Source organism: Polistes fuscatus, unplaced genomic scaffold (genome assembly GCF_010416935.1).
Source record: "Polistes fuscatus isolate 324 unplaced genomic scaffold, CU_Pfus_HIC Scaffold13, whole genome shotgun sequence".
Taxonomy (NCBI): domain Eukaryota; kingdom Metazoa; phylum Arthropoda; class Insecta; order Hymenoptera; family Vespidae; genus Polistes; species Polistes fuscatus.
The window spans coordinates 2,623,764-2,641,831 of NW_025113031.1; the positions used below are offsets into that span (position 1 = coordinate 2,623,764).

Below are 18,068 nucleotides of genomic sequence, written 5' to 3' on the forward strand. Positions count from 1 at the left end.
TTAAACATAAAATGGAATAATATAATTTTATATACAATAGCCTATAGAAAGAAAAAAAATCTCGATACAGACACACACACATACACGCATACACAAAAACACACGTGCACATATATCTCCACATATATCTCTACATTATTTTAGTTAAAACAGAAGAGTGGAGGTCATAATGGCCATAAACAAGAATCAACCAGACGAGAACTTGTGATGCACAATAAAGCACCGATGTGGAACGAAGCTAGTCAAGTGTACCAGCTTGATTTTGGTGGTAGGGTTACCCAAGAGAGTGCGAAAAATTTTCAAATTGAATTCCGTGGCAAACAGGCACGTTTTGAAATATATATTTTTTTCATTTTTTACTCTATTACTTTTATCAATATGTTTATCTTTTTTTCATTACTGTGTTTTATTATGCAGGTAATGCAGTTCGGTCGAATAGATGGAAACGCCTACACGTTGGATTTTCAATACCCATTCAGTGCATTGCAAGCGTTTGCTGTTGCCTTGGCAAATGTTACACAGCGGCTCAAGTAACCGTCACTCCCCAGTACCTCGTTCGATATATGTACGAAATTAGATACAATTAGTCGCACGATGCAACGAAGTACATAACTATAATCTTTTTATATTTATTTTTTATAATTTATCTCTCTCATTTAATAATTTATTATTTAATTTTTAAACGTATTTTTGGGATTAAATACTACCTATTTTTGATTGAATTCTAAAGTATATTCAGAATTAAGCTATGAGATTATGGATTATTTTTTAATAACCCTTTAATTTTCACTGAATTTTTTTAATTTTTTCAGATCTCTACGAAATTTGGAGTATGAATATTAACGACACGAGAAGAAAAAGACTTACGTGTACACAAGACACACACACACACCACACACCCCCACGTGTCTTTCGATTATAAATGATTTAAAATAATAGTCATGGTCTACAAGATCATTTGATACGTCGAAACGTGTCGTCGAGAGAAGAAAAATATAAAAAGAAAAAAAATAGAAAACAAATAAAAAAATAAACGACGTTAGATAAGAGCACAAGATTCTTTATGCGTTTTCGCAGTGAAACATTTTGTTCCGTGTGTCTTCTAAATGATAGAATGAATGAAAATGCGTATATGGAAGAGAACAAGAGAAAGAAAGAATGAAAGATATTATTCTCCGCTTCCGTTGATCGATGTTAAAAAATGAGGAAAGAAGTTACGAGCGATTTGAATTTGTGTGGAACAAATAAGAAATTTTTTTTGGTAATTGTGTGGTAATGTTTCGTTACATATATATAAATATATATATATATAAATTATACATACATGACGTACACATATATATACTATATATATTATATATTATATATATATTATATATATATTGTATGCTTATTTGTCGTACCGTCCAAAAAATAATTTCGTTTCTCCCAACTTCGAGCGCTCATTTTTGTATAGTTTATGCGACACGTTGGAATCTAGTAAAATGCTGTTGAAAATTTCAACTCTCGTTCATTTCTTTTTTGCGGTCCGAAAAATACATACACACAGAAAGATCAGAGACAGATATAGACAGGCAAGACACACATTCGAATTTTATACATACACTTAATTACACGGACCCGCATTAAAACATAATTACATAGAGACGTGCGAACGAGTTATCAACGTTGTTCAATTTAAATGTTTCTTATACACGTATGATATATTATTATAAATTATTAAAATAAAAGAACAAAATATTAAATGCATAATGTCCGGCCTGTATTGTTCCTCGTCGAAATAAAGAAAAAAAGAAAGCACAGGACCGACGAGGCATCATTGCAAAAAAAAAAAAAACATTAAATAAATCATTATTAATAAATAACAAAAAAGAAAAAAAAAGAAACGCGAGTGAAAGATATAGAAATAAAAAGAGAGAGAGAGAGAGAGAGAGGAAAAGATAAAATTAATAATTTAATTAAATTATTAATGAATCAATTAATTAAATTAAAAAAAAAATAAAATAAAGACGCCAAAGCAGAAAGTATTCTCACTAAGAAACGGTCGGCGAGTGTCGTTTTTACTTACGAAACAAAACCAAAAAAAAGTAATAAAATAAAAAAGGAAAGATAAATGAGAAGAAAAAGAAGAAAATAAAATCAAGGAATAAATAAATGAATAAATAAATAAATCGTCGTATATTAGGAATTACAAAACAAGCATAGACACGTACGCCTAATCGTAAAACTGATATGTGAATGAAATCGGTGTCACAGGCCTATGAAATATTACAAAAAAAAAAAAAGAAATAAAAAAATGCAAGTATATCGAGAATGAGGCATGTTATAATAATCGATAAGCCGATGTTATATTTAGAAAGATCATACATAATAATCGCTTTATAATAATCATTCGTCAAATCATTGCTACTTTTGAAACATTACATAAACTACATCGATTATAATATGAAGGCTTCAAATCGTGTGATTATAATTTTTTTATATATATATATTAATTGAAAACTTATATTTATTTAAAAAAAAAATTATCCGACTCAAATAAAATTATACATCATTTTGTAATTTATTTTTGAACGATATTTATATGCATTTAAATACATGCATACGCACACGTACGCATAATCATTCATGCAGCCTCATTCTTGATTAAACATGTATAAATAATTAATGAAAAAATAATCAGCAGAGAATAATCATGGAAAAAATAAAGAAAAAAAGAGAAAGAATCTTTTTTAAATTTTGTCGATAAACCGTGTACAATAATTTTACTTTTCTTTTTTATATTAGATGAAAAATTGATCCTGGATATTGTTTATACGAATCAGTAACGTGAACTCTCCTAACTTATATTTCTAGTGTTAAGTTCCTCAATCCAGTTGTACCTATATACTTAATTAAATTACTTACACACACACACCGTTGCACATATACTATTACATACTTTATAAAATCAATATAACGAAAACTCATGGGATAAGAAAGAAATTATTTTCTTCTGAATGAAAATAGTAATAGCACACACGTACATAAACACCATAGACACGTGCGCACATAGCCCATCCCCCCTACCCCCTTAGAATTATCGTTATAATAACAAATTAGAGGCAAAGAAAAAACTTGAGATTTATTAATGAACAAGTATTGTTATTATTAAATTAATGGGATAGTTTAAAAATAAATACTGTGAGTTTGCGTTTACGTTAATTGCGATGAATTATGTGAAAAATCGAAAATCGAATTAATTCGTATAAAATTATTTTATTTTATAAGTAACTAATATTTTTCCATTTCTCATGTGATACTTTTATAAACGTTTGTTTAAATATATAATTTTATACGAAATAGATTGAACTTGTGAAAATCATGTAATCGAAAATTTCATTTTATTATTTAAAAAAAAAAACCAGCCGAGCAAAAACGAACCAAATAGTCACTTCTGTAGATAATATAAAAATTTACAAGTTTAAAAAATGATATATCTATAATTAATTAAATTAATTGTCATATTTAACGCGATCGATAAATATTCGCGTCGCTTTTGTACTCGTTATAAATAAATAATTAGAAAAAAAAAGGAAAAAAATTAAGAGAGAAAAAGAAGTATAAATATATTAATCTATTACTCCCAATGGTAGTGATACGTATTGTTATTCAAATTGTTTTTATAATATTTTCTGTGAATTATCAAGTTTTTGTAGCAAGCTTGAAAAATGTGACTGACTAAAAAGTTCGAAAAAATGTTCGGCTTATCTATCGAAAACGTTAGATGTATTCTGATCTAACGAATTTCCATGTAAAAAAGAAAAAGAAACCAGGAAAAACCTACTTAAACTTTACCCGCTCTAAATAATTATTTTTTACGTTGAAGAATGCTTCGTTCTTTATTACGTGAATAATCTCAAGATTATCCTTAAAATTAAAAGAAAAAGATACAAAAAAAAAGAGAGAAAAACCAAGAACGCTATTTACGTGTACGTTTTACTGACTGATTGTGAGTATGTATAATACAATAACGACGCAAACAAAAACAAAAAAAAAAAACATTTTATCCAATTTTCAAAGTATTAATTTGTTTGTCACATATAAAAAAGAAAATATTAAAAAAAAAGGAGAAAACAATAAGAAATTATAGCTAAATAATTTTTTTGCCTTAACGCTAAACAATGATAATTCTCTATATGTGCAATAAAATTTTGTTACCAACTACAATTACGATTATAACAAATTTGTAAATAAAGATAAAAACTCTACACAAAATGGATTTACTTCTTGTTTGTTCTTTATAAAATCTTTCTTTTTTTATTTAATTATTGTAATAAAATTATTTATTAATATTATTATTTATTAAAAAAAAATATTAAGTAAAAAATAAATAGACATAAAATTATAGTAATTTTAATATCAAACATATTTTTTGATTCTTACAGTAAGCAGTGAAGTATTTTTTTTAGTATCTACTATATCACACATTGTTTCTAATTTAAAAAAATACTTTTATACATTCCTACCATAAATTGTTAAAATAGAAACATTTCCAATAACCTTTAGTCTCTCTAAAACGATATAAGATCATAAGAATTCCTTAATAATTCTTAAAAAAACCCTAGAAGAAAAAAAAAATTCTTGACGAAACCCTTAATATTCTATTTTCATCCTTAGTACATATCTACAAAAATATTTGAATTTATATTTATTATTGAATTGTTAATAATTATATTTAATTTTTAATGTATAAGAATGTGTGTGTGCCTTCAGAAATGCATTTATATATATATATATATATATATATGATTTATACATATACATTAAAAAGTTTTAAATAGAAGACAATCTCAAACGTTTGTTGTTAAATCCAACGATGATCACCTGTAACAAGAAGAAAACTATATTAATCATAGAATCGAGTCATATAATAGCCTAACATCATATAAGTGGTCCAATTCACAGATGCACTTTTCATTTAAATTCCCTATTTATTTTTATCCAATCTCTATTTACCGTTTGTAAAATAAAATTAAATTTAAACACGTGATTTTATACATTAAAAAATATAATAAATTAAGAAATAGGAAAAATACAAATATTATAATAAGTTTCTTATAAAAAAATATCCATTAATTATATTATAAGATGCTTTTAAACTACGTTATATACAAGAGAAAAATTGCAAATTTAATAAAATACGATCACTGTAAAAAAATCTTAAAGACGAAATAAGAAAAAAGAAATGACTAATATTTACTGAACGTAAAATTAACTTCAAAATTTAATAATACGAGAATTTTAATATTTTTGACTAACTAACTAAAAACTTATGCATCTTTTGGACGATATGGCACACAAATTTGGTGTGCCAAGGAGATGGAATGATCCATCATCTCCAATTACAATTACAAATTAATGACGAGCAAAAAAATATTAAAATAGAATATAAAATATGACTAAAGAGCTATTTTCGAAAAATTCGAACTTATTGTTGAACCTTTTGAAAATAACTCAATAGTTCAATAGTAGTTGCCCTCTTCAGCCACAATTAAGTGGGGGCCTCTTCGGCATTAGCCTCTTCGGCATTTAGCCTCTTCTTTCTTCATACCTGAAAACTGCATTGGACATTTTCAACGTGCAAGAAAGATAAGATATCTCATATCTTTTTTTGCAAATTAACTTTTATTTCGTTTATGATTCTAATATGGAATTATGAAAAAATTAATTTATATTTAATGTTAATTATATTCAAGCTCGTATAACCATGGATGAACTTAGAGTTCATTGCATAATATTACACGAGCACATTTAATCTAACGTCCAAGCAGATAATTTCCCTCGATGACCTAATAACACATCGCACTTTTAATATCAAATAACAAAATTCAATTGAAATTAAATAATGCAACAAATGTAATGCATTTTCTTGCAATATTTTCATTTCATTCATTTGTTATATTGAACTATATCAAATATTTTTCATTATAAGAGAAAATCGCTATTGTGCGAAGTGCTAATCACATAATACTTAAAACTAAGTATCAAATTCATCAAAGTATTTGCGAATTTGTTCGACTTTATCTCGTTCGAGATAGAATCGAAATAGAACTGAGTCTTTCAAATCGTTGCAAATTCCTTTGAATTTCATGATACATAATAAAAATTACAGAAGAGTTACAAAATAAATTTACAAAGGAAGCATAATGGAATGAATAAAAAAAAAAATTTTTGTAACAATTCTGTATAAACCAGGAGGCGGAATTTCCACTCCGGAGTGGAAGCAAGCCTAGTGTCCATCCTGGATCCTACCTACTTAAAATTAAAGTTTTCACATTCGCTCAGAGAAATATGCTACCTGCCTGCCAATTACCCATATTTAAAAAGAGCAAATACACATACGTACCCACCCACCCACTCCACGATTCTCTCACATACCACCAGGGTGCAAAAGCCTAAACTAGAGAGCATGCCCCGGGGCACCTCCGACACCCTAGTTCAAACGCGTATTTTCTAAACTTATGGGAGTACGTACCAATGCTGTAATCGTCTGCCAAGGCTAGTGATTATTGCAATAATGACTAAAGCAAAAATACTGGTACATACTAGTATATATGCATACTAGTAATATACAAGTATATCAAAGTTTCCACAAATAAATGCGGTAACTCTACTATTCGAAACGATTTTATATATTACAAAAAAAAAAATAAGAAAAATTTTATATAAATAGAAAAATACAACCATATGTATTTTTGATATCACACCTAACTCTAGGTAGTATCACTAAGTAGTATTCTAAGTGATAAATAATGCATTAATTAAATACTATCGCGAAACGATGTACAAAACACTACCTAATACGCACACACAGGTGTAAAGTACATCGTGCAATCACTAGCACAATGACAGCCGCCAATAGGGGAAAAACTTAAAACTATACCTATACTAACCGTTTCTCACCCATACGAGTAGCACCTGGGCACACGTATAGATGAGAACGCAGAAAGTATAGGGGGGAGAAACGGGAGATTAGTACATTAAAAGCTGAAAATCCTGATCTAAAAAAAATGATTAAAAACACATATATACAGAACATATAAATACATTTTTATAAAAATTCACCTAAGCGGCTAAGGACTCTACAATTTATTTGATAAAAAATATCTTTTAATATCTTTTAATATATTTTAAAACCTCGGACGACTCCTTTCATTAAGTTGGCTGTTCTAATAAAAGAACTGGGCTTTGAGCCACCACTTAACTGCTAGAATCTATCCGTCGCGAATGAGTTTGTTTTCTTGCTCATTTATTTGTAATATCGAAGTATCGATATATCAAAATTAATCGCGATTAGATAAACTAAGCACAAAGCAATGCATGTAAGACATTTATTACATGCTTTTCTGGACGAAAACAAGTAAATTAATGCTCGGTTACGCCACTACTAACCACGAACAAAATACGTAATAAAAAAGAAAGTGCATTAATCTATTGCATTATTAATTAAATGAATTTTACCGGTGAGACAAGAAAACCTATCCTGAACTAATAAAACATACAATACAATACAATATAATATACATTTTTCATGAGTAATTCCTAGAAAGGAATTACTCATGTGCTCGTCACTAATTTATTTAAATAATTACAACCAGTAACTCGTGCCGATTAGGACCTTTCATCCTCGACATGATTGAGCACCGGAGGGACTTTAAATTTTAACTCACGGCATAAGAAGTTCTACGATGGCTCCAAAACACTCCTACTTCGCAGCAAGTATTGTAGAATGCGAGTATCGAAGATCCATCGAAGATCCACCGAAGATCCATCGAAGATCCATCGAAGATCCATCGAAGATCCATCGAAGATCCATCGAAGATCCATCGAAGATCCATCGAAGAATTCATTCCACATCTTTGATAAGGTAGAAAGTCCGCCGTCATATCTGTAAAATAAAATAGAACAAACGATAAGTTATTTGCAATATAATCCAAAATCATATAAAATAAAATCGAATAAAATGTAAATAAAAATAGATACTTACAATGCATTCCAATGGGATGAAATTCAATTGCACCATGGCGATGCACCTCGCGTGAATCTAAAAACGCGGTATAAACGAAAATAAGAAACTATAGATGAGTTTCTTATCGCGAAACCGAAATTTTATTATACGACGAACAACACTGATTCTAATTCGCGTTTGATTTTAATTTGTTTTACGCCCGATCACTGATTCTACACAACTAATTCAAAGACTGCTTTGCACACAGTCAATGCAAGTAGAAAAATCTTCATTGATGCACTGATTCTAATACGCGAACAGTCTGTGCGACTGTTTTAAAATAAAAATACAACTTTTGTCGAACAAAATCTAATGTAATTACTGCTTTGGTCGCAGTTAATTTAATATGAAAAATTTCTAATACAATCGCGTAACACGAACGAATTGAAATGAGCGAACGAACGTGCTTCTAATCCGTGATTTTAATTATATTCAATCGATACAACACTCCCGTATATTGCTTCGCGCACGATTGCAATCTGAAACAGAAATAAAAAACAATACTATTAATATCATTACTATTACTGAAAACAATTAAAATGTTTGTTGAATTATTAAATACAAAAATATACTCACTTTTTATCTCCATCGATGAATGCACGATGGGTCTCCTACCCTTAGGATGACGATGACAATGCACTAACACTGATTCTACAACTGCATTACATGCAGTTAATTCAATTAACACTAGATTTATGGACTAACAATAAACCAATTTGACTCATATCAAATTTCTTTGCTACATATGCTACATATATATAAAATTTTAATATTATCTTTTTAAAATATACGTTGATTTTTAATACCATAATGAAATATATGTAAATATTAATTCCTCCCCTCTATCCATTTCTTCATGCAAACAATTTTTGTAAGTTTTTAAAAAATAGTAAATGAAACAATAATGAAAAAATCTAGTGTTAAACGAATTTCCAAATGAATTTAATTAATAAATTGTAACACTATTCCAACGATGATCTGAAACAAAAATAAAAACAAGATTATATAGACCATTGATATAAAAACATTATTATAATTATTGAGAAAAAGTTTAATATAAAAATTGACTTACGTTTATTCTTCAGTGATGAATGCACGATGGGTATCCTACCCTTAGGATGACGATGAGCACACGTTTAAACCGAGTAAAAGAAACTTACGGAGTTTCTTAACCGAGCAAACGAAACTTTTACATACGGCGTACAACACTGACTTTACTTTCCGATTCTTTTATATTTTATTTTATCGATGCAACACACGAGTACTTCATTGCCTACGCGCTCGATTGCAATGATGTTCTGAAACAAAAAAGAAAAAGAACAATTAATATCATCGTTATTATAAAAAATCCATTAAAGTTATCATAGAAGTGTTTGATAGAAAAATATACTTACTTTTAGTCTTCATTGATGACTGCAGGATGGGTATCCTACCCTTAGGATGAGGATGACGATGATAAAATAAAATAAAGAAAAACTCTGAAAAGCTGAAACATACTAAAAATTATATTACATACAATTAAATATTACAATATTTCCTGAAATCATTCCTGAAGGCATAGCACACTTTAAAATATATATATATATATATATTGTATATAAAAGTATTCTAAAATAAAGAATCAATGTTAGATATAAAAAGTTGTCTAATCAGCAGTTGTCGAATGTTGTAATTAGATAATGTTATAAAGAAAATCAATAAATAGTTTAATACGTCACGTTCGTTAGATCTTTACTCGTTGAAGGACGGAAGGGGAATGGAGATCTCTCTGCGTATATCTCGTAGAGGTGTCTAACGTTCGGTGCTTGGCTGTTTACGTTTTGTTTTCGGTTGTCTTTCTTCTGTTTTCACCTCGAGAAATTTCTACAAATATACATACACATTCATAGTTGCTTGTAGGTGAATGTTTTGTTTTCTTTTTTTCTCTCTCTCTCTCTCTCTCACTCTCGTTCTCACTCTTTCTGTACATTTCTATATAGCTTAAAAAAAGAATAACGCTTACCTCGATGAATATGAAGATAAAAAAAGAGTAAACACAACTGAGTAGACTGAGTATACGTATTCCTGTTGGACTTTCCTAATGCACAGTAACCTAAAAAAGGAAAAAAAAGATTACATTAGTATAACATAAAGAAAATCAAATATATGAGTGTATGTGTACGAGCGGTTAACCTATACTTATGCATATATGCCTGTATGTGTGTGTATGTGACAGGAATCGAATTTAATAAGAAATACGATCTTTGAATACATAATTATGAAAAATAATTAATTAGAGCATCATTAGAGATGGTAGTAAGTATCGATACCATGAAAAAAGCTGGAAATTAGAAGAAATATTGTTAAGTAACATTGGTAAGATTTGGCGGGATATCGAGATATATCGATGTTATATTCTCACAGATTTCTTACGAACTTTTTAATATTTCGTTTTGAAAACACTCACGTATACAAATCTTGCTTATAGCTATCGTTTGATATATAATAGAAAGGTGTAAAATACTTTTCAATTACCTGAATTAAAAGGGATGATGCAATACGCTGGAACATATACAGCTGACAGATTCCAAATATGGCGGTGCCTACGTCACAGTGATCGCCGCTGTGACGTACAGTCCATGCACGTAGTTGTATACGGGGTAGTCACCCGCAAAAAGACATAGCGTCATCTGATGACGTCACGGCTGCTTGATGATTTGCATTTTTTCCATCTATTATAGAAAAATATCAAATAGTTAAAAATAGGATATAGGAACATAAAAATTGTCGAAATATATACTTTATTAATCCTAACAATCAAAAATGATCATTATAAGTCGATATCTATAGAAATTATGCCGTTAAACAAGAAAAATATATATGTAATTGCGTAGAAAAATGCATACCAATGTACATGGAATTTTTTTCTACGCAAATATTCTTTATCCTCGACATTATCGTAATCTTTCGATTATATCATTTGGAAGTCATTTGCTAGAAGAATCTATTAGTATATAGGAAGATTATTTACGTTAGAAAATATTTTTTAATTACCTGAGATTAACGGGACGACGTAGCATCCGTCCGATCTCCAGCACCGACGCCGCGAAAAAGAAAGAGGAATGATCAGCAAAGAGCCCTGATTGGCTGATAATTATTGCAAAAGAAAAAGATGACCAATCAGAAATTCCCAATTACCATATAGAAATGTATTTTACGCACACGTACGTAACTCGCCTTTCTTCATGACCACTCTAGTCAAGCTTGATATGATAATTTATTTATTAAATAAAAAAAATTTATTCTATTTTTCTATTTAAGGTACACGTATCTTGTTAATATTTAAAAAATAACAAAAGAATAAAGACAATATGCACTATAATCCTTATCACACAGAACAGAAAAAAACATACATAATTTATTTATTACAATAATTAAATATCAATTTTATGAATTATTATAATTATTTAAATTTATACCAATTAATAATTATTCTTATCTAATTTATTTTTCTATTAGGTGTATACGTTCCTTGTTAATATTCAAAAAATAACGAGTAAGATAAAGACAATATACACTAAAAACTTAATCACATTGCAACGTTCTGATTTAAACATTCCTTCAATTTTTATGTAATTGTTTAAACTAATATACATTTGTTTTAACATCCCTGTGCAATGATAACTTTGGATAATAAAATTTTCATCCAGAAAAATATCACATTGAAAATTATATTTATATTCAAAGTATGTTAATAAGTATGTAATGTTTAAACCAGTACATGTGTTTTAACAATCTGAATATAAGTAGAGTGTATCAGAATATTTAAAAAATTGTTAAATAATCGATAGGAATGTCTATTGTTGTCTAAAAGCTAGGAATATACGATCTCTGTATCGTTCCCTTCGAAATCCACCGTTTATTAATGAGCTCTTGTCCTCTATGAAAGTACTTTTATTAAACTTGTTTATCTGACTTTCCTAACGTTGCGCATGTCTATAAAGTGAATAAATCCATCTAATCGATAAATTAAGATTATAACGTTATGATTTTCGTATTTTTATCTATTTTAAGTAATTATTTTAGTGCTCTGCGCAGTGATGACTTCGAGGGGTGAATTAGCTGCAATATAAAAAAGTGCATTAGTGCATTAAAATAATTGTTAACGTATACGTAATGTATACGATATGGAAATGAAAAAAAGAAAGTACATTCTCTAAACAATTATACAATCAATATATTAAAAAATGAAAAACAATATACTAAGAAAAATGTGAATTATAAAGTTTACCATTATGATAGAAGAAAGCATTCTCTAAACAATTTATACAACAATATAGTAACACATGAAGAAACAATATACTAAGAAAAAATGTGAATTATTAAAGTTTACCATTATGATAGAAGAAAGCGGGGTTGTGCTCGTTTAAGTATCATAAAAAAATTGCCGGGATTCATTGAAAATCTTTGTAAACTCTTCTATTATGTATGTACTTGATACACAAAACAAAAAAAGCCTAAGTGATGGTGTGCAATTCCAAATCTTCAAATACTTGCAGATCTGAAAATCATAGGATTGTATTAGTACAGTATCAAGCAAACTGAAAGAGTCTCTATATGTATTTGTATGATATTTGTATAAAATGTCACTCACTCTCTTTTTCTCCTTCTTATACTTTGTATACAATCTTCTTTATGTTATAAAAAGAAAAGACATAAACTTATCACAACTGACATCAATATAAAAAAGTAATACAATTAGACTGACAATGAGTATGTGTATTCCTGCTGTATTCTACCAATGTTTGGAAACTAAAAAAAGTATAAAATTACATAGCATTGGTATAATCTAAAGAAAAATTAAATATATAGCGTTTATTATATGTGTAACACGTTCCTTGTTGATATTCACAAAATAGTGTGTAGAATAAAGACAATATCCACTAAAAACTTTATCACATTGCACCGAAAACACAATGTTAGAGATATGAAAACCACGTTATAAAAATCTGAAAAACAAATGACATAAGCAATATAGCCATCCTTAAAGAATTAAAATAAACTGACAGAAAAACAATTGACATCTCTCATGCCAACTATGAATGTATAAATTCCCATATTGTGTTATGATAAGAAAAAATTCTGTTATTTTAATTCTTAGAGGATGGCTATTAGGCTTTATGTCATTGATTTAAAATATCTGCAACGTTGTTTCTTTTCTATTATGTGTTTTTTCTGAGCGGTTTTTAGTGTATAACCTCTTTATTTTATTCCTTATTTTTAAATATATAAAGGAACGTGTCACCTAATAGGAAAATAAATTATTTCTGATTAAATAAAAAATTGAATTTGTGTGTGTTTTCTGTGCAATGTGACAAAGTTTTTAGTGTATAATGTCTTTATTCTACATATAAGTTTTTTAAATATTAACAAGGATAACTTGCTTTACTAATACACTCCTATGATTTTCCGATCTGCAGTTTTGAAGATTTGGAATTGCACCACCATCAATTCGGCTTTCTAATTGTTTTTGTGTATCAAGTACATACATAATAGAAGAGTTACAAGATTTTTAACAATGAATCCAGGCAATTTTTTTATGATACTTATAAACGAGCAAACCACCCAGCTTTCTTCTCTCATAATGGTAAACTTTAATAATTCACATTTTTTCTTAGTATATTGTTTATTCATTGTTTAAATATATTGATTGTATAATTGTTTAGAGAATGTACTTTTTTTTTTCATTTACATATTCGTATACATTACGTTACGTTAAAACAATTATTTTAATGCACTAATGCACTTTCTTATATTGCAGCTAAATTTCACCCTCGACGTCATCACTGCGCAGGGAGCACTAAAATAATTACTTAAAATAGATAAAAATACGAAAATCATAACGTTATAATCTTAAATTTACGATTCGATGTAGAGGACAAGAGCTCATTCAACGGTGGATATTTCAACGGTGGATTTCGAATGGGAACTACATAGATCGTATATTCCTAGCTTTTAGACACACAATAGACATTCCCTATCGATTATTTAACAATTTTTTAAATATTCTGATACCATCACCTTATATTTCAGATTGTTAAAACACATATGTACTGGTTTAAACATTACCTACTTATTAACATACTTTGAATATAAATAATTTTAATGTGATATTTTTGGATGAAAATTTTATTATCCAAAGTTTCATTGCCAGGGATGTTAAAACAAATGTATATTAGTTTAAACAATTACATAAAAATTGAAGGAATGTTTAAATCAGAACGTTGCAATGTGATTAAGTTTTTAGTGTATATTGTCTTTATCTTACTCGTTATTTTTTGAATATTACACAAGGAACGTTACACCTAATAGAAAATAAACTTATAACGAATAATTATTAATTGGTATTATAATTATACTAAATTATAATAATTCATAAAATTGATATTTCATTATTGTATAAATAAATATGTCGTTTTTCTGTTCTGTTGTGATAATATTTGTCATATTGTCTTTATTTCTTTTTGTTATTTTTTAAAATTAACAAGATACGTGTACCTTAAATAGAAAAATAGAATAAATTTTTATTATTTAATAAATAAATATCATATCGCTTGACTAGAGTGGTCATGAAGAAAGGCGAGTTACGTACGTGTGCGTAAAATACATTTCTATATGGTAATTGGGAATTTCTGATTGGTCATCTTTTTCTTTTGCAATAATTATCAGCCAATCAGGGCTCTTGCTGATCATTCCTCTTTCTTTTCGCGGCGTCGTGTGCTGCGAGTCGGACGGCATGCTACGTCGTCCCGTTAATCTCAGGTAATTAAAAAATATTTTCTAACGTAAATAATCTTCCTATATACTAATAGATTCTTCTAGCAAATGACTTCCAAATGATATAATCGAAAGATTACGATAATGTCGAGGATAAAGAATATTTGCGTTAGAAAAAATTCCATGTACATTGGTCTGCATTTTTCTACGCAATACATATATATATTTTTCTTGTTAACGGCATAATTTCTATAGATATCGACTTATAATGATCATTTTGATTGTTAGGATTAATAAAGTATATATTCGACAATTTTTATGTTCCTATATCCCTCTTTTAACTATTTTGATATTTTTCTATAATAGATGGAAAACATGCAAATCATCAAGCAGCCGTGACGTCCATCAGATGACGCTATGTCTTTTTGCGGGTGACTACCCCGTATACAACTACGTGCATGGACTGTACGTCACAGCGGCGATCACGTGTGACGTAGGCACCGCCATATGGAATCTGTCAGCTGTATATGTTCCCAGCGTTGCATCATCCCTTTAATTCAGGTAATTGAAAAGTATTTTACACCTTTTATTATATATCAAACGATAGCTATAAGCAAGATTGTATACGTGAGTGTTTTCAAAACGAAATATTAAAAAGTTCGTAAGAAATCTGTGAGAATATAAACATCGATAATCCGATCTCCCGCCAAATCTCACCAATGTTACTTAACAATATTTCTTCTAATTTCCAGCTTTTTTCATGGTATCGATACTTACTACCATCTCTAATGATGCTCTAATTAATTATTTTTCATAATTATTGTATTCAAAGATCGTATTTCTTATTAAATTCGATTCCTGTCACATACACACACATACAGGCATATATGCATAAGTAGGTTAACCGCTCGTTAACATACACTCATATATTTGATTTTCTTTATGTTATACTAATGTAATCTTTTTTTTCCTTTTTTAGGTTACTGTGCATTAGGAAAGTCCACAGGAATACGTATACTCAGTCTACTCAGTTGTGTTTACTCTCTTTTTTATCTTCATATTCATCGAGGTAAGCGTTATTCTTTTTTTAAGCTATATAGAAATGTACAGAAAGAGTGAGAACGAGAGTGAGAGAGAGAGAGAGAGAAAAAAAGAAAACAAAACATTCACCTACAAGCAACTATGAATGTGTATGTATTTGTAGAACTTCTCGAGCGTGAACAGAAGAAAGACAAACCGAACAACCAAACGTAAACAGCCAAGCACCGAACGTTAGCACCTCTACGAGATATACGCAGAGAGATCTCCATTCCCCTTCCGTCTTGTTTCAAACGGTAAAGATCTAACGAACGTGACGTATTAAACTATTTATTGATTTTCTTTATAACATTATCTAATTACAACATTCGACAACTGCTTGATTAGACAACTTTATATCTAACATTGATCGGTTCTTTAAATACTTTAATACAATAATTATAATATATTTAAAGTGTGCTATGCCTTCGGAATGATTTCAGGAAATATTGTAATATTAATTTATGTGTATCATTTATATAATTTTTAGTTTTATAGGGCTTTTCACGGAGTTTTTCTTTTATTTTATTTTATTTCATCGTCCTCCTAAGGGTAGCGATACCCATCCTGCCAGTCATCAATGAAGACTAAAGTAAGTATATTTTCTATCAAACTTCTATGATAACTTTAATGGATTTTTAATAACGATGATATTAATTGTTCTTTTTCTTTTTTTGTTTCAGAACATCATTGCAATCGAGCGCGTGGCAATGAAGTACTCGGGTGTTGCATCGATAAAATAAAATATAAAAGAATCGGAAAGTAAAGTCAGTGTGTACGCCGTATGTAAAAGTTTCGTTGCTCGGTTAAGAAACTCCGTAAGTTTCTTTTATTCGGTTTAAACGTGGTGCTCATCGTCACTAAGGTAGGATACCCATCGTGCATTCATCACTGAAGAATAAACGTAAGTCAATTTTTATATTAAACTTTTCTCAATAATTATAATAATGTTTTTATATCAATGGTCTATAATCTTGTTTTTATTTTTGTTTCAGATCATCGTTGGAATAGTGTTTACAATTATTAATTAAATTCATTTGGAAATTTCGTTTAACACTAGATTTTTTCATTATTGTTTCATTATTTTTTAAAACTTACAAAAATTGTTTTGCATGAAGAAAGGGTAGAGGGGAGGAATTAATATTTACATATATTTCATTATGGTATTAAAAATCATACGTATATTTTAAAAAAAGATAATATTAAAATTTTATATATATGTAGCATATGTAGCAAAGAAATTTGATGAATCAAATTGGTTTTTGTTAGTCCCATTACAACTCGTGTTAATTGAATTAACTGCATGTAATGCAGTTGTTTAGAATCAGTGTTAGTGATCTGTCATCGTCATCCTAAGGGTAGGAGACCCATCGTGCATTCATCGATGGGAGATAAAAGTGAGTATATTTTTGTATTTAATAATTCAACAAACATTTTAATTGTTTTCAGTAATAGTACTGATTTAATAGTATGTTTTTATTTCGTTTCAGATTGCAATCGTGCGCGAAGCAATCTACGGAGTGTTGTATCGATTGAAATATAATTAAAATCACGGAGTGTTGTATCGATTGAATATATTAAAATCACGATTAGAGCACGTTCGTTCGCTATTTTCAATTCGTTTCGTGTTACGCGATTGTATTAGAAATTTTCCTATTAAATTAACTGCGACCAAAGCAGTATTACATTAGATTTTGTTCGACAAAAGTTGTATTTTATTTTAAACAGTCGCACAGACTGTTCGCGTATTAGAATCAGTGCATCAATGAAGATTTTTCTACTTGCATTGACTGTGTGCAAAGCAGTCTTTGAATTAGTTGTGTAGAATCAGTGATCGGGCGTAAAACAAATTAAAATCAAACGCGAATTAGAATCAGTGTTGTTCGTCGTATAATAAAATTTCGGTTTCGCGATAAGAAACTCATATCGTTTCTATTTTCGTTTATACCGCGTTTTTAGATTCACGCGAGGTGCATCGCCATGGTGCAATTGAATTTCATCCCATTGAAATGCATTGTAAGATATCTTTTTATTTACATTTTATCGATTTTATTTTATATGATTTGGATTATATTGCAATAACTTATCGTTTGTTCTCTTTTATTTACAGATATGACGGCGGACTTTCTACCTTATCAAAGATGTGGAATGAATTCTTCGATGGATCTTCGATGGATCTTCGATG

General features: G+C 29.0%; 1 protein-coding gene across 4 annotated transcripts in view; it reads left to right on the plus strand.

The window, feature by feature from the left end:
- LOC122513822 (tubby-related protein 4) overlaps positions 1-996 on the plus strand; it is a 28,358-nt gene extending 27,362 nt beyond the window's left edge. For 2 of the 4 annotated variants that reach the window (XM_043630298.1, XM_043630297.1), the window contains 3 exons: positions 145-324; positions 418-565; positions 813-996. In XM_043630298.1, coding sequence (XP_043486233.1) covers positions 145-324; positions 418-534 — 297 coding nt within the window. In that variant the 3' untranslated portion in view covers positions 535-565; positions 813-996. Of the gene's footprint in view, positions 1-144; positions 325-417; positions 605-812 lie in introns of all 4 variants that reach the window. The other 2 variants (XR_006302882.1, XM_043630299.1) reach the window with 2 other exon arrangements.
- Positions 997-18,068: the final 17,072 nt, after the last annotated feature.